A 25,041-nucleotide genomic window follows, 5' to 3' on the forward strand; every position below is an offset into this window, starting at 1 on the left:
ATGAAAATGGTGAAGATTGCGAAGACTGAAATGAAATGTGACAGACAAACTTGAAAAAAGTGCCATTTTTGATGTGACTCCTTCATATTGATTACGAGGCAAGAGTTGGTCAGCAGAGTTTTGTCTCTCATCAGAATGCAACTGAGTATGACATGCGTGACAATACACAAACAAACAACGAAACACTAAAACTCTACTGAGGCTATTAATACTTTTAATACAAATTACTAACGCTAATGACAATTTGATTATTACCACTACTTAAATATCAAATACACTATTTACCGTAGTAATACTGACTCATCATACTACTTGCAATGTGACTGATAAAACAGCCACTTATACCTACTCGCACTATCAACAATAAAAAACAAGGGGGGGGGGGGGGGAGGGTTAACTTCTGTGAATATTTGAATAAAGACAACTTAAGAATTTCCAACTTTTGGTGGCGAAATTTGGAGCTTGCCCTTCCTCTTAGTAATAAAATATTCTATACGTTCAACGCGAGACAATGTACATAGTGTTAATTGCATTTATCGTCCCCCAATTGCATTCTGAATTTAGAATTTCACCCACAATTTTTCTACTGATACAGCATTAATTGAACTTAAAATAATATTTAGACGTCATCACTTTTCTCATTTGCACAATACAGAAGCGTAAATATCTCTAAAACGAAAGAGGATATTTCAAAAAAGGAAGACGCCATTCTCCGTTATCTTGAAACGGCTTTCAAATAAGCAACAATTGTTTTTTACCTCATATATAGAGGAACTTTAAGTAATCAAAATGGCTTTTAAGACAACAATTGTTTGTATTTTAAATTACCGTACATCGGTCCTTTTTCTATCACAACACAACGCCGAATTAAAAAAGTTAGTTAGCACTTTTTTGCACTGACCTAGACATTAAGTTGGTGTTCACCCCGTTTAAAATCAGGAGTTGGCTTGGGGTTAAGGATCCTATCCCTGCGGATTTACGATCGCGAGTCATTTATAATTTTCATGTGCGGGCTGTAGTGCCTGTTATGTTGGTGAAACCAATAGACATTTCGTCACTCGCATCCGCGAACATCTCTCCTCTGACAGACATTCCCACATCCTTAAACACCTCAGCAGTTCTGAAAATTGTCGCTCCCTTTGTTCAGAAGATTGTTTTAAAATTCTCGACTCTGCTTCCAAAAGCTTCCAATTGAAAATCAAGGAAGCCATGCACATCCTTTGGGAGCAGCCGTCTTTAACTTCCCAGGTTAAACATCTTAATTTATCCCCTTCATGCTAATTAGTCTCCTTTCTTAGCTTAAATAGTTTTACCCCTTTTTTTGGTTCGCGCCTTCATCCTTAATTATTCTTGTTTATATCTCACTTTGTTATAATATTTATTGCATATTTTCATTTTATTTATCACTGCACAACTGACCGGGATGATGTCTCATCCGAAACATGTATTTTCTTCATTAACTAATGAACTTCAAAAATATCGAGTGGTTCATCAAAGCCACAAATAAGTAACTATGATCAAGTTAATTTCTACCAAGAAGACCAAATCCACTACTATGCTTTAGAATTACCCTATCGAGTCCAGGGCTATTCTGATATGGATGTTTCTGTCCTTAGGACTTGAGTTATTACAAACCTCTTCGTTCCTTCATTGCACTGAAAACAATCCTTGAATTATAGGGGATAGCAATTATTCACAAGAGAGCAAGATCCAAACTAACCGAAATGACGATTCGCTAAAAGGTTTTAGAACTGCAAACCATGCGCTTTGTATTCAGATGACTTTTACGAGCACGAGAGGGATCTCCTGACCTCAGTGGAAAGTGAGGATGAAAAACCCGTCCAGCAACCAAAATAGCCATGAATAGATGACATGGGCAGTAAAACAAGTTATTTGGTTAGCATATTGAGTGATTTCCAGCAGAAAACAACGACCATTTGAATTTGTTGTCGCTCGCTGTAGCTCGTTGTGCAAATCTTTTAAGCCCACCTTAATCATCAATCGATCAGCAGTTTCCACCTTACTGTAATGCAACTAAGAGATGGTTTGCATTCATAAAGGAAAACAAAAATCTTCAAACAATATAAGCAATGTAATTACAAATAGGAAAAAATGAGACGATTTGGAAATTCGAAATAATTCGCGGACTCAGACGTTGTACATTAAGCGAGTCCTGTGGAAGGAAAAGGTGACATCCCGTGTATCAGCCGTGAATAAACAGAGAGACGTTGAGTTTAAACCCACCTCCTTACACGTTTTATCTAAAACACGGTACATGAACACGGCAGGATAACACGCCAAAAAAATTCGAGGACCCTGACAATGCGAAAACGCACCGATGAAACACTGACTCTCCAGATGGTACCATCACTTCTACAAAGGAGACTTACAAGCAAACGGGATTAACCGAAGGTTCGCGTTACCTCAGGCAATAAATATATTAGAACTAAAGGACTAAAAGTCACCGCCCCAAGTAATATTGAGAAAATGAAAAGCAGAGAAAAGCACTATGAAAGTGCAGGAGAAAAAAAGACTGACATTCCTGTGAATTTTTATGTCGCCCACTTTGGTCTCTGGCTAGCAAAAAAACGAGATTAACGTTGATATTCTATAATCAAACTGATAAAGACACATCTCTTAGATGTTAAGAAAGCCAAAACTAATCCTAAAACACATTATACTAATTATTCACGCTTATGGATTCTTACTTTCGTTTTTCTTAAGATTTTGGACTTGGATGTTCATCTGCTTACATTGCTTTATCATTTTTTTCAATTCTTCATTATACTTTTGATTTAAACTTGTCTCTTTTTCAGTGGCAACTGTTCTCAATTCTCTGATGTCCTCCGGTTTTTTGCGTTCAGTGGGTTGCTTCGACTGTACATCCTGGCATAAGGCTAAAAAGAGAAGAAAACAAGTCATATATGACACTGTTTCCATATGGTATCAGAGGCAATTTAAATGAAATTAATGTGTGATTGTGTTTGCATTTGACCTGACGATCAAATACAAACATGTTCACAGGACGCCAGCTCCATATATACGACTGATTTTAAAACTGAAGTTGATCGTTGAAACACACGAAGCTGCCTATGTTTTTATCAAGCAATCAACTAGTGGTGAAAGAAACCACAGATTTACATCACCAAATTAAACTCTATGCTTTCACTATCATGCAATCTCATCGTTCGTATGCTTCAAAATGTGAAGCGAGAAGGGAGCTTGCCTTGACTTGCTTGACTTAATATGTTGAATGGCTGCCATCTTTAATTGTGAAAACTAGCAATTGTGTATATAAAAAGTTCTAAAAAGAGCTCAAAGCTCATATAAACTTTTTACATACACAATTGCTAGTTTTCACAATTATATGAAAGTCAAATATGAAAGTCAAAACGTCAAATATGAAAGTCAAAGTGCATTGCACTTTGATAAAGACCTCACTGCTTTTGTTGTGTAAACCAAGTTGTTCTTAAGCTAACTAGCTGGCATTTAAATAAGAAAAGCAGAGAAGTCTGTATTAAAGCAAGGTCAACTCCAGCCTCGCTTGCAATCATAGGCCAGGTTACTAAGCTCACAACTGTAGAACGGGCTATTCTTCAACAGAGCTATATACAAAACGTTGATCAAGGAAGACCCGTTAAGGTGGCTTACTACAGTTTTGATGGATTGTAACAGCCCAACTTCTAACTCTTTTGAAACATGTTCCAAGATGTTTTTCCTTTCTCAATTTACTGTTTTCTTAAGTCGTTTACCATTCTGTGTGAAACTTGAACAATTAAACGTCAACAAATGGCCAAAATGAACGCCGAGCACCTTAGGGAAGACTGGGCATTAGTAGGTTAAATTAAGTTTTTCTCGATATCTATACCCATATGACCACACCTAAAAATTTCAGGAATAAGAAATTGCCTCTGATTTAACATTTATGCAAAGTAAAATAAATATCTGTAAGACAGACTTTTCGCGAACTAAGAAGCCGTGAAATCAACTATAGCTCAAAATCTGTCTTACAGATTTTTTTTAAAATTTTGGCTCTAGCCGTGATACGATTCACCCTTGCAAATCAACTGTGAAAATTTCATCATGAGTTGTATGGTAGGTTTTCGAACGGTCCTCGACCAAAGACTGGCATTTACAACCTTGGACGAGAATTGAATTGCGCATGCCCTTTATTTAAGCGCGTGCTCATGTGACGCGATGTATCGCGTGCGAGAAACCAAGAGCAAATTAGAGCTCTCTTACCGGTTGTTTATCGAGATTGTGTGTCATATTTTTTTGGCCCTAGGATTGAACCCGTGTTTGAAGGGAGTTTGAAACTATCGCTTCGTATACCGAAGTGATTTAACGCCTTTCAAGTGCTAAAGTGGTTTTCATTTCTTTTTATGGTCACTTGCGCCATCTTTGCACGCGCGATTAATGCTGACGTCTGGCGGGCAATCATAGCGCGCGCTTCTAAGTCTCCGTAAAGTTGTAGTAAACCACCTTAAGTTAATGTTTTGAACTTAATTTTTGCGAGTTTTAAGGATAGCATATGTGAAACGTATTTTTAAAAGAGCTTAGAGTTTACATTCTATAATCAAATTGAAAAAGTTATCTCACTCGAAACGTTGATCTAGAATACTTTGAATTCAAACTAAAAACACTTTTAAAAACATGGAATACGTATACCGATTATTTTAGCTAGTTGATACTTGCTTTGTTTTGTGTTCAGCATATCCTGGAATTGTGCTTTCATCTCTTCCCATCCTTCTTTCATCTTTCTTTGCAACTCTTCACTCTCCTTCTGTTTTATTCTTTCTCGTTTACTGACGATTTTTCCCAATTCTATAACTTCTGCTTGCAAGCTTAAAATGTCGTCTGCAAGTTTCCGTTCAATTGGTCGCTCAGACTGTTCTCCTTCCCATTGAATCGGTCGCTTTGACTTGTCACCTTTGTAAAATAGTTTGAAAAGGAAGAAAAAAAAAGCAACAACAAAAGTAAAAAAATGTAATTAAAACAACACACTTTGGTGCTGCCAATCTTATTAGAACTATCGAGGCAAGAAAAACGCATTGTTATTTGGAAGCACTATCGAAAATCAAATTTACCAGTGGAGTTCTATACAAAACGTTGATCTGAGAAGACTCTAAGGGGCTTAATAATTATCTTAAGGTCATCAAACCTCTATGCTTTACACTTTCCCATCCAGGCCAATTGATCGGGATCAATACTATAATACCACGTGTGTACTCCTACATACAGAAGCAAAAAAGAGCTTCAATATTCTCAAGCAAGAGAATGTCAATGTAATTTATCTTAATTAATCTCCTCTTGATTTTAGTACATGTGCTGTTCCTTATTTTTAATTCATCGTGATCTATTCAAACGATAACGATCTATTCAATACCTCCCTTCAAAATTGGATGATACCTTAAAAAAAAAAAACGGTTGTAATTATTTGGCAATTCTTGTTGAAACACTAAAAAGTCATATTGTTGGCTAAAAAGTCATTTAAACAACTTAAAAAAAAGCCAATATATCGAGACTTAAACCGTAGCTCCATCAACCGGGTATTTAGCAATTTTACGATAGCAAAAGACTTCAGTTACAGAGAAATCACTTCTGTGATTTTAACGGAAGTGAAACGCTGGTTTACATACCGAGGAGCCTCTTTGCAATCTCTTCTTTTCCGATGTCAAGAAGGGCACATGCAAGGCGTCCTACCGTAGCATCGTTTCCATTATCATCTATCCACATTTTTAAGACTTGATAAGCCCTTTCGCTGTCGAGTTCATAATTTTGTGTTAGACTGTCAAGTCTTCCTGGGTCAATTCCAAGTGCTATTCCAAGCTCTCGCGAGCAGGCGCCTACGACGTTGCGGTGCTGTATTAACAGAATTTGCTCTGTTCTAAACGGTTCATTTCGCGTCTTAAGGAGTTCAGCTGTAGGAAAAAAGTCCAAGAACAGTCTAATCTCCAACCAGCTGAAAGAATTATCAATCGCATATTGCTGAGAAAATGGTGTACTAACGGGACTAATTTAACCCCGTGAAAACAAAAACGGACCAATTCTTAGACAATACAGATGAACATTGCATCCACATGAGGGCATCGAGACGATTTACTATGTAAAGAGAAGTGTTTGATAATGAAGATGCAGGAAGACTGACATGGCCAATATTTAGCAGGGGCTTACCTGTCTTACACCGCCTATGCAGACGTGAATGAAAGGCAATTTCAGTGGCAGGTACCTTCTCTTCCAAACTGAAAGTTACCTTTTTTTGCTATTTGCAATTAAGATTTATTGGACACGTGGACACTGGGTTCTAGTATTGCAGGGACTAAAACCCCGTCTATTGATGTTCCATGTGCTTGTTTTTGAGATACAGTTGGTCTGTCGAGGAAATGCTATGTTTCGTCGTGTTTACGGAATAAATCGCTGGAAACCATCTACTAAACGCTGTTATTAAGATCTAACCGAAAACCGGCTAACCTGAGGGTTATTCAGGCTAACATGAGCAATATTCAAGCTCTAAAGGTCCCTAGCAATTAAGTTCCCCAGGAAGAGAGTACAGTACTAGTAGTCTCGTTGAGGGAAATGAACAGACCGCCTTCGTGCAGTTTGTAGCATTGCTTGAAGAATTAAGATGGGGATGGCCTTCTTTTGGTGGGTTGGTCGGAGGTTTACGGCATGATATTTCATATATTCACTTGTGATTAGAATATTAAAAAGAAAAAGGGTGTAGCTTTTCACAGAACAGTAACAGTAGAACGGTAGAACAGTAGCTACTTGGTCGAGGCATGCGGGGCAAGTAGACGTCTCCTTCGCCGCCCCTTATAGTTTCCGTTTTTAAACAATGTTTCGGGTGACTCAAACTGATCCGAGTGACTTTTGCAGTTCGCCAGCGGACACCAGATCAAGGTGGCTTCTTTCAAGCTCTAACCCCCCACCCGAACGTTCAGCAGATGTGAACTCGGCCGTTTCGAAAATGGCGACTAATTTAGAGTTTAATCTATAAGTTGACGTTATGCCCTCAGGGCTAGAAGATATTGATGAAAAGCTTCAGAACATGGTTCAGCAATGCCGAATCTGGAAGGAAAATAATAACCATTAGGAAGGAAGAAGAAAAGCTTGAAAATGCTTAATCGACCAAAAGGGAAACTGTTAAAGAAATGCAAGATTGTCTTCATGAGCTTAACGCTCAAGTTGATAAGGTTAGAACTGCCGGAGAGAAAGTAAGAGAACATGAAAACAAATGCAAAAGACCGAAAAACAAATATTATTATTGAACACCGACGTCTGACTGACTCAAGCAATCTGCGATTCTTTACAATTGACGGGGTAGGAGAAAATGAGAATTGGCTGAGTGTGTTTAAATCCTTCGTAGCTGAGAAGCAATGTGGAGTATTTGTCACGCAAAATCAGTAAAATAGACATGCCGAAAACCGAAAAAATCCCGAAAATATCGTGTTTGCAGCCAAATTCATGTTACTATTCAAATTCTTAAGCAATCTTTTCTCTTTACAATAATTATTTGCTGTTTGAATATCATATTGTTTATTTCTGGGTAATTTTTTATGTTTTTTTTTTGTGTTCAGTTTAAACACCACTTGAAAATTGGTGTCATCGTCACCGTTCTAAGAAAAATCTGATTGAACATAGAGTTGCTCCACCAGACCTAAATTCTGGTCAGGATTGAGGATAACCGATTTTTTTCCGTCCCTCCTGGCGATATAGATCTAGCCAAGCCTAAGAGCGGAGCTCCTGGGCCGGGTTGTTGAAAGCCTGATTATGCTAACCCAGGATAAGCGAGAATTTTGAATTGAGTTTTGTAACTTTGCGGTGAGGTTTTCTGTTTATATTGTTTGGCCTACATGACCTAAAAGGAGTGAAAAACATTTGTATACAAGAAAAATTTATACGTCGGTTAACTTTTGATCCTGCGTTAGCGGCTTCCGAACAGCCAAATTAACCTGACATGAGCCTGCGATCCAATCGAAAACCAGTACTTGGTCACATGACCTAAATGAGCTCTGAACCTGAACCCGCGATATTGGCACGTGATACTGGACTGCCGATACCTTGTTTTGACAGGTGTCAATTGATGATAACATGTTGCGCGACGCCGTCGTCGTCGTTGGGCGCACGCGCCCGCGAACCATGCCGCTAACCATGTTGACCATGAAAAAATAGTTGCATGGGTTTCTATTTCTATGCATGTAAGTGATCCTGTTCCTATAGTTATGGTGCTCCGCTTGGCGGTCCCTCGCGGCGCCGGAGGTCCGCTTTAAAAGCACGAAGGAATCAGTCATCACCGGCAGAACTGTGTTCGCACATCGAACTCGATGTTGTGAATCACGTGGGTAAAATTCAGTCGAAAAAGAATGGAAAAATGACGCCAGCTTTACCTTATAAATCTTACCTTTTTGCATCTTGAGGTTGGTTATTGCTCTCTCTTCTTCAAGCTCGGCATTCAGTAGCCATTCTCTCTCCCTCACTTCAAAGAGTAAATTTTCTTTTTCTGTCAAATAAACGAATATGCATGTCAATGACTCTTCTCTCTTTCCTTACCGACTAAATAATTTAACAACTTGAACACTGGCAATATGATGAAACTGTAGTCTTGACGGGAACAAGTTTTATAACGGGAAGAAGATAAGGATGGCTACAATAAAGAAATTGTACTTATGTGTTTACAAACTACCTCCGCTGAGCATAATCCCTCAAAATCTAAGACGGAAAGCCTGACCCTGCATGTGATAACAAACCCTACTGCAACCGAATGTAAGTAGGCCAACAAAGCTATAGATTTGGTTCTTTATGTTATTAATTGCCATTAAATCCCATTGTCGTAGAGCTTGCCTTGCATGAGTTTTATTGCCGCTACATTATGCTCTAGCACTATTAATGTCCATGTCACGACCACAGAATTTGTCTTAACCTTATTTAGCCTGGGGTGACACAGAGCCGAGCTGATTTCAAACTTTTGTAACAACTTTCAAGCTATTGCGGTCAAACTTTGTCATTTCTTCTAAAATTTGTCGGCAAATATTTTTGATGTGTCAGCTGTTCTCTCAACCAACTTTACGTTTCTATGGTAAGCATGTTCTCGAGGGTTGTTTCACCGAAATTTAGCTTGTTTTAAAGCTGAAACATCTCTTTTAGTTTTGGAGTTGTTGTCACGTTATTTTGTGAACGTTTTTCTAAATCAAAAAGATGGTCATTTTGAAATGCGACTTCATGATTGGCACATGGTTAGCCCTAAAGTTTATGTTTATAACCTTATAAACTTATAAACTTTTGATTACCATGAATCAAAAGTTTTGGAAATTCTTGGGAGGAGCACAAAGACCCCCAATTCATCACCATGAGGCCTGACTCTCCTCTGGGAGAATGGGGCCAGACCCCCAATTGATACATGCATAATCCACAAAATATTTACTAACTAGCACAGAAACAATTTCATGTTGGCCCGCGCTATATATACCTTCCTTCAAGAGCTGGCAAGCCAAAAAACAGTGATCCTTTTCCAAGGCTTTCACGAATTCCTCATATGCTCTCGGTCCTTTCGTGGCTAACGTCATCAACAGCTCTTCACTTTTTTCTCTTTGTGAGGGTTTTTCTTCTATTTTCTCGTTATCATCAGAGGTCAATACACCAGCCGACAGCAATTGAAGCGAAACCTCGTTTGCATCAAGTTTCTCTAGGAGCAGTTCACGGAACTTCAAGAGAATGTTCTTGCATTTGATGTTCTCCACAGCAGCATTTTCTTCGTCTTTTAAGTTTTTGAAATCTGCTTAAATCAAAGTGCATACAGGTTATTTGCTGGGCACGAACCGTTTCGCAGACCAAGGGAAAATTTGTTTTTGCTATATGCACAGACCAAGACCGAAAAATATTTTTTTCCTGCTTCTATTTGTTTAGTCAAAAAACATACAATAAGAATTGTTTCGATAAATACTTGGTGTGTACAAGGGTATTCAAAGTAAAGTTACGGCAAGAAAGAAGCGTAGGCTATTTGCTATACATGAGAACATGAAACAGCTTCACGTACATAAGATGCTGTAGTAAATCCATTTTTTATTCAAAGAGCCAGAACTCAAAATGTTGGATTTTGATATCACTCATATTTGTAAGGATACATTTCTACAGATACTAAAGCCCCGTCCACACGTATCCGGATATTTTTATATCCGCAACTTTTTCTTTACCGATTCAAAAATTTCATCGTCCACACGTGGCGTATTCAAATCGAATTCGCCTGTCCACACGCTTCCGATGGTATCAGAATTCACTCTAGAGAAACTAGAGAAAGTGTGCCGCCATATTGGTTTATTGTTCAGTAAGAGACTGGACAGGATTTTGCTACGGCATCGGATTCGAAAATATACAGATTTACCGTCCACACGTTATCGGATTCGTTGCGGATTAAATTTTTTTCCACTCTGGAGTGCGAATTAAAAGATATTCGGATTCGCTGCCGAATTCGACGGATGCGTGTGGACGGAGGCCGTATCCGGAAAGAAAAAGTTGCGGATTAAAAAATATCCGGATACATGTGGACGGGGCCTAAATAGGATTGGTGGACTTGTGCGAGATGTAACTAATTATAAGCGTCCAATCAAATTGCAGCTCAACTTTCATAATACTATAGCCTCAATACTGACGAACGAGCATGCTTTGGGAAAAGCACCGGAAAGCAATCGCGCTTTTTATGAATTCATGACATACAGAAATGTACAATAGCATGGTGATTCGAGACAGAAGAATAATACAATGAAGACGACAAACAACAAGGGTGAAAATCAGCGCAACATTTTCCTGAGTTGACGCTGAAAATAAGCAGCCTTAAAATGTTTCAATTAATCTAAAACTCTGGGATTACGTTGAATATGATGCATTAATCTCATCGAGCGCCAAATCTAAAAAAAAAAAAATCATCGTGCTTTTTAATTCCCCGGCAATTTAAAAATTGTGGGGGCAATTGTTGATAAAAGCAAAATAACACCCCGCACCAATTGGTATTCAAACCCATGTTTCTGAGAGTTTAACCGAGCGATTTTTCTCAGATTTTCAGTTGAGGTAATTAGATGTCATAAGATTCATTTAAGACCACAATACCATTTAGTTAAGTCTGCAATAACATTTTAAAACAGCGTTTTTTTGTATCTTGACATCTTGAAACTTCACTCGCAATTTTCTCGAACACGCTCTTATAGATTTTTTTAAAATTTTGCCATTGTTGAGACAACTGTGTCAAGTCCGAAATCCTGACGTCGTATTTCGAAAATTATCCCTGATGGCAAGTTATTCGGTCATATGTAAAATGAGGTATGGCGTCATCTCGTTGCTATGACAACTCAGATCCTGGTGAAATGTACCCCATTTGAAGCTTTCATCTTTCTCTAGTACACCAGTAACGTTTGATTTTCTGTTGAATTGGTTATGGTGATGCTCTAGTGGCTCAAAGTTGAACGGTATCGTTACTCAAAAATTCGATCGAGCCACCTTACGCTGCAGTTTTAAAAGTGTATGTCAATAATCTGGGATATGATAGATGATTGATATATAAACACCTTCACCGAGATTAGGTCCATATGCACAGTCCTAGACCAGAAAAGATGGTGTTTTCGTGTTTGTGTTTCGTATTTCAGATAGAGTCAATCGGTAAACTACAGCTTACCGTACCGTGGACTATACTGTCCGCTAAATTGACCAATCACATCGCGCGTAGTAACTGAGAAAACTCTGCATGCGAGGAGCTTATCCCGGTTTCTGTAGTATGAAGCGACTAGGAGTATTTCTACTCCCCCCTGGATGGGATGCTAGCCCATCGCAGGGTTACCCCCAGCATTAAGTTCGCCGGTACCCATTTATACACTTGGGTGGAGAGAGGCACTGTGAGAGTAAAGTGTCTTGCCTAAGAACACAACACAATGTCCCCGTCCAGGGCTCGAACCCGGACCGCTCGACCCGGAGACGAGCGCACTAACCATGAGGCGACCGCGCCTCAGTAACTGAGAGCCCGAATTCAAATTATTACATGTTATAAGTGGATATCAGCGTGTAAAGCCGTGACCAAAAATGATACCCGTGAAGTGATATGGTATCATTTCAACGTTTTGAACTGTCCAATCAAATATCTCTTTATGAATGGCTTAAACCAATCAGATTGAACGTTATATTTTAGCTGAAGCCAACTTTGACAAGTACTTACAGTGCCCGGTTTTTCAAAGTGTGGCAGAAAAATTTGTAAAAAATAAATTTTCCAGTTTTCTTAATGAAATACCGGCTTTGGCGGGATTTATATTTTTAGTTTCGCAAGATGACATTGCCTGTTTTATTGACAACACCAGAACCAAAAATAACGCGCGGAAAACACATCAAGACTTTGGGCCGTTCAAGGCTTTTTTGAGGCAATCATAACGTCATAGACGTTTGAAGCATTTGGTAAGAAAAACGTGACTTTTCTGCTCCTTAATTAATCTTGCTGACATTTTTGATCCCTCAGTAATCAGGTTTTTTCTTTAAGTAAACTGCGGACTTATTTCAGGACCTGAGTAAGCAATTACACCCTGGGAACTCAGCTTACCTGAAATTTCTGTTAAAAACTTCTTGCATCTCAAGTAGTCCTCTTTCGAGATAGTTGTTTTCACTAAGATGGTATCCACATCAGCTTTACTCTTTTCTCCCATTTCCTCTTTTGTCTTTGTTGTCTCGTCTGTAAGAAAGCACTCCTCGGCAACTTCGTCTAAGTGACCGCAGCGAAAATCTTCCCACAGCCGTTCAAGAATCTCCAGAGTACGGCAATGAACTGTCAGTATTAAACTGCCTGGTTTTTTCTGTGACAACTCCAGATCAAGATTTTCTCTTAAATAATAACAAAACTGTTGTAGTTCTTGTTGTGTGGTGAGAGGAAAGCATTCCATTTCCTGTGTTGCAAAGCTTGTCAAGCGCTCTCGCAATGCGTTATATTCCGGTGAATTCTTTTTGGAAGTAACACCTGTACTAGCAACTTTGATGGTCAAGGTGCCTAAAAATAAAAGAAAGAGAAAGAAGGAGAAAGCTGTGATATGTTTATCAACCTACGCCCTAAGCTGTCGAGATAAGGCTGAGTAATTTCTTGCGTTGAGGACCCTTCAGTACTAGCATAGGAGGCAAGGTGGGGGGAATGGAAGCACGGTTAGCAATGGAGAAATGCATCTTTTCAAAACCAGTTGTGTTGAGTAATTTGTGTCTTTTGTATTTGAAGGTTCCAATAAGAAGTTGAAGATACTTTGTCATCGCACGACCTACACTTAATCAGTGTTTACCGCAGTAATTTCAATTTACTGCCTGCATCTAAATTCCAAACGATGGTAACCATACTGCATGACTCTGGTTACTTTACCCGCAGCTTAACATTGCGTAGTGATAAAATTTGTGGATATTCATGGTTGAAAATTGCTGCGTTAGGCCCCACCCAGCTGGTATTTTAAACTATTTGGTGTCGATTTGTGTTTGTTTCATATGCATTGGCCCAATATCTGCTACTTCATCACAAAAGCCATGACGGTGTAAAGCGAGTTACCTGAAGTTCCCCCCTTGTCATTCTTTGTCTTCTTGCTCGAATTCCTCCTCCTCCCGTGGTGGTGTTTGTTCCTGGATTTGTTCAAAGCTATAAAAAAGAAAGAAACATAAATCGACTCCACGCATCATCACTATTTAACCACTCGAAGAAAATGACTATCTTCGTTTCTAGATGATATTTCTAGTCTTACCTCCCTGATTTTCCTGGAACTGATTTATCGGATCCCTGCGGCCAGCCTCGGCAGCGACGACTTCTAGTGACAAATCCAATACCACATGTTATGCAATATATCCAGAGAACAAACGAGAGAAGGTATTTTACCACATTTCCAAACACCGAGATGAGAGTTGAAATATGATGCGCAGCGAAGTATTTTCCAGGAACGTCGAGGTGTTAGGAAATGCGATGAAACACTTTCTCGAGTGCTTATCTTCTTAATTAAAACTAAAACTAAGAAGAAAGCGGATAAATAAAAATTGAAAATCTACGCTCATTAATATCAGATATACATTCACCGTCACGGTTACCATTTCCTTTTCAGGATTCGAGATATCGGCAATAAAAATACACTGAAGAACTCCAGAGGAAATGAATTTTGGTTCAAGTTATTGCGAGGTTTGAGAAAGTGGGAATGCACTAGACCTCACGTCATCCAATAAAACAGTGACTGACTTAATAAAACCGTTCACCGTTCACTTACTATCAACCGTAAAAACATCCTGGGGACCCCTGCCTTTACTTCCGCACATTACTGGAACGAACAGTGTTACGGAGCAATTACTCGAACCGAGCCGCTTAGAAGAAAGCTAGCCCGCAATTACTTCACTCTCCATTTAGGAATTAAGCTTCAGTGTTCTTTCATTTGGTATGATATCGCAATTGAACACCGGCTTCTGTTATTCCCGTTGTGATGAATCAATTTTTTTTCCTGGACTACGAGCAGCATCTCTTTTTCTTATTCGATCTGTGGAGTGTGACGTAAAACAAAAAGAAACAGAGAAAATTGCCATGCGAGGGCCAGACCCTAGCGTGGCAGCCTTTCCCGCCATGCTTGACAGAGAAACCCGTTTAAATGGTTGTTTATGGAGTTATGGTGCAAAATTGGAAGTCGAGGTTTTGCCGATTAAATTCGTTTTTAAAAGCCATCAAGTATGGTCCGTTCGGTAAAAAATGACTAAATCGTGCTGTCATGGAGCGCGGCATTTCATATGTGAGTACAATTTTGAACTTTAACGGTGATTAAAATTAGCATATGCCATATAGACATCTTTGGCGATGGTGTAATATACCTACCCTCTCTTAGAAGAATGCAGGCCAAAGATGGTTGTTTTTCTTCCAAGGCTTTCACGAACTCCTGATATGCACGCGGTCCCCTTGCTGGTAGTATGCTCAGGAACTCCTGACTCTGACGTTTCCGTTTGTCAATTTTGTTTATTCTTTTTGTGTCATCTGAAGTCATAATTCCTTCCTGTATTAAATGAGGAAAGAGTTTCTTTGGTTCAAGATCTTTTACGAGCGACGCGTGGCACCTTCTGAGTATATTCCTGTGCTTCTCAGAAGTTTTTTTTGCGTTGTCTTGAGAACCTGTTAAATTATAGATAGACGGAAGTAGCATTATCTTAGTAACACCAGTGTGAGATTGAAAACCTGGAGGGAGGATCTTGGGCCTGCTGACGAAAAGCTGATTGAAAAATATACAGGGCGTTAAACATGACACTAATATTGCTCTTAGTTACGTGCTCAAAAAGTCTCCTTCCAAGATAGACTTAGTCCCGCAATGCCACTTTTGGAAATGCCCTAAACAATAGCGTGAAATAACAACATAGCAGTTCTCAACTTTTCGCGAATGGGCCCTATTTGAGTTTTAGAATTGCCTTTTTCGCTTTTCTGGGTGTTAGTAAAACAACAACAGAGAAGGCCTCGAAGAAGCTTTATGCATGATATTGTTGAAAATGGCGTCCAAATTTGTGCGTACTGGGGTTTTGGTTTCGATATCTATGTCACGTTCTGTTGCCTTCTTGATGCCTTGATCAGCTTCAATGAGCTATATCTCTGGTGAAAGCTTTTTTTTGGGCCCCGAAAAAATTCAGGGACGTTATACAGTCATTGTCTGAAGAGTATTTTTTAAAGTGTCAGATCTTGCAAAAGTGTGTGTGTTTTTTTTAATTGTTCCAACACAGGTAACCCGAGCTCGCAAAACGAGCGTCCGTATATTGAGATTATTCAACAGTCGAAATATAAGGATTTGTATGAAATTAAACCTCTGCTGCTCGTGTAATGTCTACAATTTGGAGTTATGAGTAGGCAAAACAACTTTCCTTTCGCGGCATTGCTATGATATTTACGCCATATAACAAAAGTGACGAGGACACGACTGACGTTTCAGACTATAGAGGTTTAAGAATCACTTTATACCTCGACAACATTGCGTGCAATGGGAAGGAGCTAAGGGAGCTTACTTACGGGCTACATGCAACGGCGTAGCACAACTTTCAACGATTTCCCGCCGGGGGGGATAACCTGAATCTTTCTACTGAAAGCAAGAGTTACTCTTTTTTCTGCATTTTCAAAATGCAAATAGTTGCACGTAGAGAAAACATCATGCTCAAAATATGAAAAGTTGTCAAAAAGTTGCCGAGCAGCTTGTGGACAACCTTAACTGAAATTGTTGCGCGGATATTGCCTAGTTCCCGGGCCTCGATATTTCCCCGCGGTCAATCGTTTTCGGATTCACGTGGTCTGAGCGAACAATTGACCGTTCGTCTCGGTTACGTCACTGAAATGAATTGAGCAAGATGGCCTAGCAGGAAGTCGTAAAGTAAGTAGGCAAGCAGCCACAGTTGTACCTCATATCCCGATCTAACTGATTTTCAAAGATCTTAGACTAGGGAAATGAAAAGCATTTTGACTTTCTACAGAATGAAGCCCTACTCTGTCACTAACCACAGCCAATGAAACGAAATCAAGCTTCCAACGCATTTTCTCTCGGCCCTTTGCATGATCGTGCTCGTATCTTGTCTCGCACTCTTTTATCATGTACACTGTTATCGCTAGAAAAAGGTTTTTAATCTTGTTTTTACAATTAATTCCTGTAGTATTGATATTTATTTTCGTAATAGAGAAATGAGACATATTTGCGGTTTACGCAACAGTAACATGCAAATTTGTTTTACTAAAGCATTGTCTTCAAATGACAGATTGGACAGTTCCAGTGACTGATTAGCCGGTCGATTGAATTGTTGCTAATATTATAATCTTCTTCTAGGGTACGGTTTTTCTACTGGTTTTCCTTCTTCCAATTCGAACTTCGAGGGAGAACCCGCATGAAAAACCGGATACAACAGGGATGATGCACGACTTCCTCTCTAACTATTGATTTTCAGATTTATTAAAATGAAATAAATCTACGGACCGATCAAAGCGATATTGCTAGACGATATTTCCATCTCCTGTCAAAGCAACAGAATTGTCATGGATATGTTTCTCGTCGAAAGGTCACGTCAAACATTGATTTATCATAGTCTTATGACTCGATGGTCCACTAAATTGTATTGTAAACGACGAGAAAAATAGACACACTGTCAAAGACGAGCTAAGGGCCGAGTACTGCATGGCCAAAATAATGGACTCCACACATTTAAGAGGAAACTAAGAAGCTAGCCCTTCCATAACTTGGCCTATTTATACACTAACAGATTATATGTTTCGACATATGTTCCTCTTCATCGTCACTTCTCTTCAAGCACAGCCTTGAGTGCCCGTCTTTTAGCAGAGGGTTGATACTCAATGGAGCAATCTTTGCTGACGTCGTTGTTTACATTCTTGTTCATTAACATACGACTGGCATTATACCAGGACACGAATTGACTCCAAGCATTACAAGAGCTTGTGAAACTTAGTAACTGGTGAAATTTGCTGCTCCTTGGGTGTGATATTGGAGTAGAAATTAGTTTTCAAAAATGAAAAATTTTTGGGTGACAAAAGCGCTTCTTATGACAGCTAATCTTGAAATGGCATTTCAATATTCAGAACTGTAAGTTTTTTTTCGCTTGATCAGAAACTGAATCGCTTATAATCGCTTGTAGCCGAAAGTTCACCTATACTTGAAGGCGTCAAATCTAACAGTGATTACCGTAAAATTTGATCCCCTTCCGAAACATTCATTCCCCTTCTGTTAAACCTCGGGAAAAATTGCACCAATCAATTGTGTAAACACAACTAAGATTGTGAACTTAACAGCCTTTTTCGATTGGAAAGTTCAACACAAGTGGCGTTCTGCCGATCACGGTAACTGATTAAACACGATTTGAGTAGATTTCTGACTGTCACTAGGGTGACTGAGTGACTGTATTCTAAAAGATGAGAAAAATAAACAGACACTGTTCGCAACCGAAACAAAGACGAGCCGAGGCTGAGTTATTGAAACAAATTAGCAAAGCAAGCATTAGTTGTGAAAAACAATGGCACTAACCTTTAAGAGATATTTCACTGCAGCAATTTTTTCCCAAAGGAAGAGCACTGATTCACCCTGTCAGCCAAGTTATCTAAAATAAGTTCAAATAATTTCCAAATTATCTCAAATAACCACGTCAGTTATCTCCCTGAAAATCACAGTTACAAGGGCACGAGTTCGCGCCAAGATGTCATGTACGTCCTAGTCTTAAGGAATGAAGGAAGCGCAGTGTTAACCTGGTTTGATTTGGCAGTTCAGTTTAGCCGGAAAAGCATTTGTTCATCCGCCTTCATGCGACAAGGAAGTATAACTGTGCACCGGACGAACTAAGGAAACCACCCAGGCGTCATCCGAAGTTTCAGTGATACTATTTTGCCTGAAACCTTTGGACTGCATTTTTTTGTAACATTACGTTGTTGTCATGGCATGAGCACGTATCTGACCCAAGTTAACGACCATCCTTTTGCTTCCTGGTTTTTACTGATCGTTCAGTTCCGCTAACGCTTAGGCTTGTAACAAAAAGGCAAGTAACAAGAAAACAGCGGAATGAAGAATCTTGCCTGCAATTTGCTCACTGAATCCCTTGGAGTGAACTGAGATTAAAACAGCTCCATTTTGTTTGCTCACAGAATTGTATATTTTCCTTAAAAAGTCATCCAAGATTTGGGATGGGGGACCGCAAATGTCAGTTTCGGTCACTTTTTTCCCAGTTGTCAGTTGCAAGTTAAATAGCACCTACGATCGCGTAACGCGATAAACTAGAAGAACAGATATTATTTTGGGGAATTAATGGTAAGCATTTGCCCTCCAAGTTGTGAGAAATGTCCCATTTCAGGGGTCTCGATTTTAGGGCTATACCGCATTTTCGTTTTCAGAGTCCATCAAGGAAATTTCACAAAATGATGCCGGAATCAAGCTTCCCATTCACTAGATAGAAACTGGAGTTTAAATCTGGCCTGGGATATGAAGTTACCTGAGTACTTCAATCCGGTTCGAATGTAACAATTGAATTATTTCCCAAATTAAACCAGGAACAGCTTAATACTTTTAATATTAGTAAGGCTTTGATTGCGCTGCCTTTGTTCTTTTAGCATCGAACTATTTCGCACGACAATCACGTTTTCTCATTTTGGAATAATGTTGGGCCATTCCTGCCGGATGAACCAAAGTCATAAACAACTCTCTCTTGAAAGCTGGAGTCGACATGGAACGACTTATATAAATAGATTCAAAATGATTGTTTCAACTGTAATGTCGATCGTCTTACTTCCGGGTTTTGACTGGTCGCTTCACTTCCGCTAACGCTAACAGCCTTATAACAAAAAGTAATTAACTAGAAAATGGTGGAATGAAGAACTTCATCTGTAATTGTCTTACGTAATCCCTTGGAGTGAGTATAAATACGGTTGCAGTGGAACCCCGTTAATAGGGAGTTTTAGTAATGACGAAGGCGACGTCGAGGACGACGCCTTGTAGAAAGTGGATTTATATCTCATCCTCGAGTGTCGCAGCTGTGTAGATCTGTTCAGTACGCCTATCGGTCTAAAAGCCTACTCAGGCTAAATATGTAATGACAGCGTTCAGTTCCAAAGGAAGACACGAAAAGTTAGCCATCGCGGTAAACGTTCTCCAAAATACCTACGACTTTGTCATTTCACGTTGTTGTTTTGCAGAGGACGGCAAAGAAATGCACAAAGATTCAGTTCAAAACGCACGTGCAGAACCATTTCCCTACACATTAAACCTTTTGTTTGGCGACGTTCTCGTTGCCGTCGTCGTCGTGGTTTGTTAAAACTCTCTAATCTGGCCAACAACGGGTCACAAAAATCTGGCCGTATTAACGGGGTGGCCGTGTTAAAGGGATTCTTTAAGACTAGGTTTACGTACACTAGAGGAGATTCTTCCGGATTCTTGAGGAATCCGGAAAGTTTTAGTATCCGATTGATTTTGCCGTTCACACACAATTGGACGAATCCGTGATAACATCTACCCGGTTTGGTCATGTTTCCGGAGATTTAGAATCCTGAATTTAAAGTGGGAGCTTTAAATCGTAAAACTTTTGAATCCGGAGGGTTTTGTCTTGTAAACGATTTTCTCTCGAAGCCGGATAGTTTTCCGCCTGCTATATTTTGAGTTTGCGCTAGAACCAAAATGGCGGATCTAGTAATGTTCACATTGATGACTATTGATGGTGGTCGCTGGCTGCCTCATTCTGTTACAGATGCATGCAGTCAATTTTACAATAGGTAATGCCGTATTCCTTAGAAACCTAAATTATCGACGCAAACAATATTGACTTTCTCCACACTTTATCGGAGACGACGACAATGGCACGATCGAAGACACGGACGATTCTGGATAAGACCAGAATAAATGCCTAGTGGGGAGAACGTGATGGGCAACAGTAGTATGGTCAGCGAGTGGAAAGAAAACTTCAGACTGTCTCAACCCTCAGCTACCCCTAGCCGTCTTTTTTTAGCGGTATTAGGGACTCTCCGTTTTGCTGGTTTTAGGTCCTCTACTATATGGAAAGGATCTACAGAGGATATGTAGAGGACAAAGCAGTAAACTGAAAACCAGCTAAATGCCGATAGCAAATGGGTGCTACTGAACTTGCTTGGAGTGTCTGTCGTGTTTTGTGAAACGTGCAATGGCTAAGTCTCGTGGTCACGTTGCCCGACAAGTTGCTCTACATTCCTGGAGAGCTTGCTCGAAAGTCGTCAAAAAGGTGCTCAAGAGATCGATGAGGCTGCTTCTTTTTAAGGAGTTTCTTTTTTTTTTGGTATCTGCTGTTTAGTTAGAACATGAATGTGAGCTTTATAAGCATTTTGTGCTTATAGGCATTCATTGCATAAACCTGAGACGGTAATACAGTCTTTACCCTGTCGATTAGTAGTATTGTAATGTTTCTTGCTAAATAAAGCACAAGTCGATATTAAGTCGAACATTTCTCAATCGAATGTCTGTGTCAAGCTTTGAAAATCCCCCTTCCTTCGGAAAATGTTCATTGGCCTGCAGGAGGATATCTCAAATTGCAAGAAGTTGCTCGTGGAGAGGAAAATTGCTCGAAATATGAGAAGTTGCCACTGAAACTTGCCTAGCAGCCTGGGGACAACCTTAACTGAAACTGCTGCGCGGATATTGCCTAGTTCTTAAGCCTCGATATTTCTCCGTTGTCAAACGGTTTTAGATTCACGTGGTCTGAGCGAATAATTGACCGTTCGTCACGGTTACGTCACTGATATGAATTGACCGTGATGGCCTGGCAGGAAGCCGTAAAGTTTGTAGTCAAGAGTACCCTTAGTTGTACTTCATGTCCTGATCTGACTGATTTTCAAATATCTTAGGCCAGGGAAATGAAACTGTTTTTGACTTTCTACAGAATGAACCCCAGCTCTGTCGCTAACCACAGCCAATCAAACGGAATCAAGCTTCCAGCTCATTTTCTTCCGACCTTTTATCCCACTAAGGCTCAGAAGCTGACTGGATGTTAAAGAGGTTAGCTTCTTCCTGCATGATCGTGCTCGTATCTTGTCTCGTACTCTTTCACCATGTATACTGTTATCGTGAGAAAAGGTTTTTAATCTTAGTTTTAACAATTAGTTCCTGCAGTATTGATATTTATTTTCGTGGAAGAGAAGTAAGACATATTTGCGGTTTACGCAACAGTAACATGCAAATTTGTTTTACTAAAGCATTGTCTTCAAATGAAAGGTTGGGCAGTTCCAGTGACTGATTAGCCGGTCGATTGAATTGTTGCTAATATTATAATATTCTCCCAGGTGTTTACTAGCGGTTCTCCTTCTTCCAGTTCGAACTCGCGAGAGAACCCGCACAAAAAACCGGATACAACAGGGATGATCCCCGACTTCCTCCTTAACTATTGATTTTCAGATTTATTAAATGAAATATATCTACGGATCGATCAAAACGATATTGCTAGACGATATTTCCATCTCCTGTCAAAGCAACAGAATTTTCATGGCTATATTTCTCGTCGAAAGGTCACGTCAAACATTGATTAATTATAGTCTTATGGCTCGATGGTCCACTAATCGTATTGTAAACGATGAGAAAAATAGACAAACACTGTGAAAGACGAGCCAAGGGCTAAGTTATTACAACATCCAAGTACTGCATGGGCAAAAATAATGGGCTCCATGCATTTAAGAGGAAACTAAGAAGCTGGCCTTTCCATATTTTGGCAACATTTATACAACAACAGATTATATGTTTTCACATATGTTCCTCTTCATCGGCACTTCTCTTCAAGCACAACCTTCAGTGCCCGTCTTCTAGCAGAGGGTGGATACTCAATAGAGCAATCTTTGCTGACGTCGTTGTTTACATTCTTGCTCATTAACATACGACTGGCATCATACTTGGACACGAATTGACTCCAAGCATTACAAGAGTTTGTGAAACTTAGTAACTGGTTATATTTGTTGCTCCTTGGGTGTGATATTGGAGAAGAAATTGGCTTTCAAAAGTGAAATATTTCTGGGTGGCAAACGCGCTTGCGGACTCATACATTCATAGTATAATTTTGAGTTTTTAAACTCTTGTCGCACGAAAAGTATTGAATGCATCGTGTTTAAATTCCTTGGGACAGTTAATCTTGATATGCAATTTCAATATTCAGAACTGTAAGTTTTTTTTCGCTTGATCAGTAACTGAATCGCTTATGATGGCTAGTAATAAAAAATTCCCCTATTTTTGAGGGCGTCAAATCTAACGCTGATTACCGTAAAGATTCAATCCCCTTCCGAAAGATTCCGCTTCTGTTAAACCTCGGGAAAAATTGTGCCAATCAACTGTGTAAAGATTACTAAGATTGTAAACTTAACAGCCCTTTTCGAATGGAATGTTCAACACACGTGGTGTTTTGTCGATTACGGCAACTGATTAAACTCGAATTGAGTAGTTTTCTGACTGTCACTAGAGTGACTGATTGACTGTATTCTAAAAGATGAGAAAAATAGACAGACATTGTTCGCAACCGAAACAAAGACGAGCCGAGGCTGAGTTATTGAAGGAAATTAGTAAATCAAGCATTAGTTGTGAAAAACAATGTCACTAACCTTTAAGAAATATTTCACTACAGCAATCTTTCACAAAGGAAGAGCACTGATTCACCCTATCAGCCAAGTTATCTTAGTTCAAATAATTTCCAAATTATCTCAGATAATCAGGTCAGTTATCTCCCTGAAAATCACAGTTAAGGGGCCACGAGTTCGCGCCAAGATGTCAGGCACATCCTAGTCCTAATGAAGGAAACGCAGTAAACCTAGTTTGATTTGGCAGTTCAGTTTAGCCGGAAAAGCATTTGTTCATCCGGCTTCATGCGACAAGGAAGTATAACTGTGCACCGGACGAACTAAGGAAACCATTCAGGCGTCATCCGAAGTTTCAGTGATACTATTTTGCCAGAAACATTTGGACTGCTTTTTTTTTTGTAACATTACGTTGTTGTCATGGGATGAGCATGTATCTGACCCAAGTTAACGACCATCATTTTGCTTCCTGGTTTTCACTGATCGTTCAGTTCCGCTAACGCTTAGGCGTGTAGCAAAAGGGAAGTAACAAGAAAACAGCGGAATGAAGAATCTTGCCTGCAATTTGCTCACTGAATCCCTTGGAGTGAACTGAGATTAAAACTGCTTCATTTTCTTTGTTCACAGAATTGTATATTTTCCTTAAAAACTCGTCCAAGATTTGGTGGGGGGTGGGTGCAAATGTCAGTTTTCAGTCATTTTTTTCCAGCTGTCAGTTGCCAGTTAAATAGCACCTACCATCGCGTAACACGATAAACTAGAAGAACAGAAATTTTTTTTTTTTGGGAATTAATGGTAAGCATTTGCCCTCCAAGTTGTGAGAAATGTCCTTTTTCAGAAGTACCGGTTTTAGCGCTATACCGCATTTCCGTCCCCAGAGCCCACAAGGAAAATTTCACAAAATGATGCCGGAATCAAGCTTCCCATTCACTAGATAGAAATTGGAGTTCAATTCTGGCCTGGGATATGAAGTTACCTGAGTACTTCAATCCGGTTCGAATGTGACAATTGAATTATTTCCCAAATTAAACCAGGAATAGCTTCATACTGGTTATATTATTAAGGCTTTGATTGCGCTGCCTTTGTTCTTTTAGCATCGAATTATTTCGCAAGACAATCACGTTTTCTCATTTTGGAATAATGTTGGGCCATTCCTGCTGGATAAACCAGTGTCATATAAAACTTTCTCTTGAAAGCTTGAGTTGACATGGAACGATTTATATAAATGGTTCAAAATGATTGTTTCAACTGTAGTGTCGATCGTTTTACTTCCGGGTTTTGACTGGTCGCTTCACTTCCGCTAGCGCTAACAGCCTTATACAAGAGGCACGTAACAAGAAAAAGGTGGAATGAAGAATTTCATTGGAGTGATTATAAATACAGTTGCAGTGGAACCCCGTTAATAGGGAGTTTTAGTAGTGACGAAGGCGACGTCGAGGACGACGCCTTGTAGAAAGTGGATTTATATTTCTTCTTCGAGTGTCGCAACTGTGTAGATTTATTCAGTACGCCTATCGGTCTAAAAACCTACTCTGGCTAAATATGTAATGACAGCGTTCAGTTCCAAAGGAAGACACGAAAAATTAGCCATCGCGGTAAACGTTTTTCAAAATACCTACGACTTTGTCATTTCACGTTGTTGTTTTGCAGAGGACGGCAAAGAAATGCACAAAGATTCAAAACGCACGTGCAGAACCATTTTCCTGCACATTAAACGTTTTGTTTGGCGACGTTCTCGTTGCTGTCGCCGTCGTGGTTTGTTAAAACTCTCTAATCTGGCCAACAACGGGTCACAAAAATCTGGCCGTATTAACGGGTGGCCGTGTTAAAGGGGTTCGTTAAGACTATAATCATGGACAAATTGTTTTGGAAAATGCCAAAATAATGAAATCATAATCGTAATACCTACAGAATGAGTTCCAAAAACTCCATTCCCCCATTCAATGTTGGAAAATGGTAAAATGCAAACTTGTGTTAGATGAAAG

At 39.5% G+C, this 25,041-nt stretch overlaps 1 protein-coding gene and 1 long non-coding RNA gene across 6 annotated transcripts; one reads left to right on the forward strand and one right to left on the reverse strand.

The window, feature by feature from the left end:
* Positions 1–50: 50 nt before the first annotated feature.
* On the reverse strand, positions 51–23,387 carry LOC110067055 (uncharacterized). 5 transcript variants are annotated; one of them, XM_089285886.1, is made up of 11 exons: positions 23,084–23,387; positions 18,021–18,093; positions 14,843–15,133; positions 13,740–13,802; positions 13,550–13,636; positions 12,572–13,012; positions 9,467–9,775; positions 8,402–8,500; positions 5,640–5,921; positions 4,696–4,929; positions 51–2,897 (listed from the first exon to the last, which is right to left on the reverse strand). In XM_089285886.1, the coding sequence occupies exons 3-11, from the start codon at positions 15,006–15,008 to the stop codon at positions 2,695–2,697; spliced, it is 1,884 nt and encodes a 627-aa protein (XP_089142012.1). In that variant the 5' UTR covers positions 15,009–15,133; positions 18,021–18,093; positions 23,084–23,387; the 3' UTR covers positions 51–2,694. The 5 variants fall into 5 exon arrangements, with proteins under 5 accessions (XP_089142012.1, XP_089142013.1, XP_089142015.1 ...); XM_089285887.1 differs by lacking the exon at positions 23,084–23,387 and having other exon boundaries at positions 14,843–15,017; positions 18,021–18,254; XM_089285889.1 differs by lacking the exon at positions 23,084–23,387 and having other exon boundaries at positions 13,740–13,799; positions 18,021–18,254.
* Positions 15,474–20,941, forward strand: LOC149115668 (uncharacterized). The gene is made up of 2 exons (XR_016206253.1): positions 15,474–16,367; positions 16,815–20,941. It is a non-coding gene; the product is annotated as an uncharacterized LOC149115668 (long non-coding RNA).
* Positions 23,388–25,041: the final 1,654 nt, after the last annotated feature.

The sequence above is a fragment of the Orbicella faveolata genome, unplaced genomic scaffold, assembly GCF_042242905.1.
Source record: "Orbicella faveolata isolate gen_17 unplaced genomic scaffold, um_ofav_v1 contig_13, whole genome shotgun sequence".
Lineage (NCBI taxonomy): Eukaryota > Metazoa > Cnidaria > Anthozoa > Scleractinia > Merulinidae > Orbicella > Orbicella faveolata.

Coding starts and splice junctions, on each gene's coding strand:
- LOC110067055 (XM_089285886.1), bottom strand. CDS start 15,008: ATGACTTCAGATGACACAAAAAGAATAAACAAAATTGACAAACGGAAA. Junction 8,501..9,466: donor TTGCCAGCTCTTGAAGGAAG/GTATATATAGCG, acceptor TTTATTTGACAG/AAAAAGAAAATTTACTCTTT. Junction 2,898..4,695: donor TATGCTGAACACAAAACAAA/GCAAGTATCAAC, acceptor TTCTCTTTTTAG/CCTTATGCCAGGATGTACAG.